This window comes from Rhipicephalus microplus, chromosome 1 (genome assembly GCF_043290135.1).
Source record: "Rhipicephalus microplus isolate Deutch F79 chromosome 1, USDA_Rmic, whole genome shotgun sequence".
NCBI classification, from domain to species: Eukaryota; Metazoa; Arthropoda; class Arachnida; order Ixodida; family Ixodidae; genus Rhipicephalus; species Rhipicephalus microplus.
In genome coordinates, this window is record NC_134700.1 from 114,163,629 (window position 1) to 114,167,001 (window position 3,373).

The 3,373-nt window shown below is 48.9% G+C and overlaps 1 protein-coding gene across 1 annotated transcript; it reads right to left on the reverse strand.

Moving 5' to 3' along the window:
- Nucleotides 1-1,970: 1,970 nt before the first annotated feature.
- Nucleotides 1,971-2,856, reverse strand: LOC142765642 (uncharacterized). Its single transcript, XM_075866977.1, has one exon. The coding sequence runs from the start codon at nucleotides 2,838-2,840 to the stop codon at nucleotides 1,971-1,973; it is 870 nt and encodes a 289-aa protein (XP_075723092.1). The 5' UTR covers nucleotides 2,841-2,856.
- Between the last annotated feature and the right edge of the window lie 517 nt (nucleotides 2,857-3,373).

The window sequence follows — 3,373 nt, forward strand, 5'->3', positions numbered from 1 at the left end:
CCAGGATCGGTGCTAGTTCGTGTTTGAATTCCTTATAAAATGCGGCTGTTAACCCATCAGGTCCTGGGGACTTTCTCATATGGAGGGCAATGATTGCTTTTGTCACTTCCGGTTCGGAAGTAGGACATTCTAAGCTGTCTTTCCTGCAGTCCTCAACCTTTGGCATTAATTTTAAAAATTCATTCTTGAATTTATCTACAATTACTTCACATTTATCAAATAAAGTGGTGTAGTACTCGTTGAAAGCATTCTCTATATATCTTTGTTCACTTGTAACATTACCCATGTATTCAATCTCAATCTGATGTATAACATTCCGCTGTGCGTTTCGTTTTTCGAGACCAAGCATTCTTTTGGTCGGTTTCTCTCCTACGGTCATTTTCTCGGCCCTTGCCCTTATTTGTGCGCCACGATACTTCTCCTCATCAATTTGTTCCAATTTGGACTTTACTGACCTTTTATCATTTGTGAATAAGCCTGGCGTTTTGCTGTCCTCTGCTAGCAGTTCTTTGAGATTTAAACGTAGGGTTCTTTCTTCTTCACTCTTTCCGTGTTTTATTACACATGAGCGTTCTATAGCTATCAACTTTATATTCTGTTTAAATTGTTCCCACTTCACTCCGTATTTTTGGTCTCCACTATCTATGTTTACCAACGCCTCTCGAACACTGTCCATAAATTTTTCATCTTCCAAGAGATTAGAATTCAGCTTCCACGTGTCCCAGGTAAATACTGGTCTACGTCTATTCCTTTTGCCTATTACAAATGATACTAAGCAATGATCACTAAATGAAATAGGGAGGACATTGTACTCACTGATAATCGGAATTAAATCCAGTGCTACGTAGGCCCTATCTAGGCGCGCATGACTGGAGCCTTGGAAATGCGTATACACTGTTGGTCCTTTACTAATACACTCTGCAACATCCTCAAGGTCTAAGTCAGAAATTAGATTCGTTAACGCGACTGTGCTTGAATCATTGAAATTGGATGTACTTGTTTTATCATCGGCACTGATCACACAATTAAAATCTCCCATAAGGATGACTATGCGATCGCATTGACAATAAGTACGAATTTCGTCGAATGTTACACACCGTTCATCAACTTTAAGAGGTGCATATAAACAAATCACTCGCCAATTAAGAGAAAAGTAGGTCAAATCACATACAACAAACCTTCCAGTTGAGTCAGACGTGACGTTTTGAACACTGGCACCTAAACTATTCCGCACAAAGATCACACACCCTGCCGACCTACCAACTGCATGACTGACGCTGGTGGTGTAGCGTCCGGTGAAACGTTGCAGTAGGCTCTCGGTGGCGTCCACGCTCTCCACTTTGGTTTCCTGAACTGCAATAATGTCCAGGTCTTGGTCCATGGCTAGTCTGTAGAGCTGAGTCTGTTTCTTCCTAGAAGCCAGTCTTCGTACATTGAGCGTCGCTGCTTTCACGAACCCGCTCAGCGACGTGATCGGTGAGCGGGTCCGAACTGAGAGCCCGGCACATTCACTTATTGGGCTCTCGTCGTCCAGGGCGGATCCATGTTGTTCACCTTTAGTTTGAGCGGCCATCGTCGCGTTTGAGCGACGACGACCGTTGTCGGGCAGCGTTTCGTTTCTTGCCTCCACTGACCACCTTCCACTGCACTTCCGACTTTACTTGCGTTTCGTCTACTTGAGCACCGTCGTCTGAATCGCGACGGCGTTTTGCAGACGCCGATTCTAATTCCATGTTTAAGGTATCCAGATCACTAGGCAAATCCTCATTTTCGTGTGTTTTGTTCGCCAAAGAGTGCCGTGAAGCCGAGTTTAGAGGAGTCGAAGCAGCGTTGGCCTGGGACGCCGGCGTTTCAGGGCGCGTTGCTTGCAGCTGCGACGCAGCGTGCATCGCAGGCGCAGGACGCGTCTCTTCGCTAGTCGTTGGGGCCGCTTGACTTCCCATCTTCCGTTCGGCGTTCGTGTCCGGGGCTTAAGAAACTTGCTTGCTTTTCCCCAGCACCGGCGTGTCATCCGATGTCGTCTGCTTCTGTGGTGTCGCAGGCAAAGACGCTTGTTCAGATTCCTCCTCATCCATGAGAAGTTCACTCTGTTGAGTCTCTGGTCGTCGCCCTGCAGCCCGTGCGTATGAACGGTTACACTCATCCTGCTCATGACCGAAAGAGTGGCATTCGCTGCACCTTGGGACCTTACAATCGCGTCGCATATGCCCCGTGCTTCGGCACCGCAAGCACAAAGGCGGTCTTCCCGGCACCACGACCAGTGCCGTACTGCTGCCAATACGCACCTGATGGGGCAGTTGATCCACAGAAACGCCATCTCGTAGTTGCATGCGTATTACACGAGTGGTCGATTCAGCTCCTTCAAAATCCTCGACTCTCCATCGGTCATCGGTCACCTCCTTGACGTCGCGGTATTCATAGAAGGCACGTCGAATAGCGTCTTTTGTAACATCGAACGCTAGCCAGTGCAATTTCATTTTAACTTCTTGCCGCGTCGGGTCAATGACGAGACATACCCGGTCTTTAACTTTGATAACGCCTGCGTCTGTCAGCGCTTTCTTTGCTTCCACGGTCTTCATGTTCAATAGCCACACGTGCGACATCTGATATGCTCCGATGCCACTTACTTGCTGTATGACGCCTAAATCTTTGAGAGGTTTCCTGAAGTCGTCGATGCGGTACGGTCGGCCGCTGACGTCGCAGTGTAGAGCTACTGCTCGACGCATCGCTTCACCTGATGGCAACGAAGGCAGAATAATCCTGTAGTCCTTTGGAACGAGGGGAGACGCTGTACCGCGGCCGGCGTCGGCCGCTGTCGCTGCTCGGGATGAGCTTTCCATCCTGCGTCTGCACCAACCGGCGTCCAGAAGCAGAATGATGAGGCCGTCTACTCGCACCAAGAAAGCCGCGTAGCGAGTGGTATGCAATTTAAAAATAAGATATATTGTTGTGTAATGGAACGGAAAGTGTTTTGAATGACTTTCAGCACTTTTTTATATGCACATGCGTAAACATTGCGTTATTTCTTGTAGCGCATACGTGACTAGGGCCGGGTCACGTGCACCTATGTAGTCTTTGTCTTTTCCGGTTTTTCGCTATTGGCTGCTTGAGCCCAGCACTTCCGGGCGATGAGCGACGGTTTCCAAATCTGGAGAACCGAGCGATCGCGCGAAAACGAGCACGCGACACGTCGCGCGAACGCCATGTTTCGTCGCTCATAGCATCGCTCGTCACTGTCGCGTGCATTTTCGCGCTTATGAGGTTTGCTCTTAACGCTACGTTAGCAAAACGCGAGCACTCTATATTCTGAGGCTAGGCGCGACCGACGCGACCAGCGTCCGTCGGCGCGGCCCGACGTCAGCCTGCGTGAAAT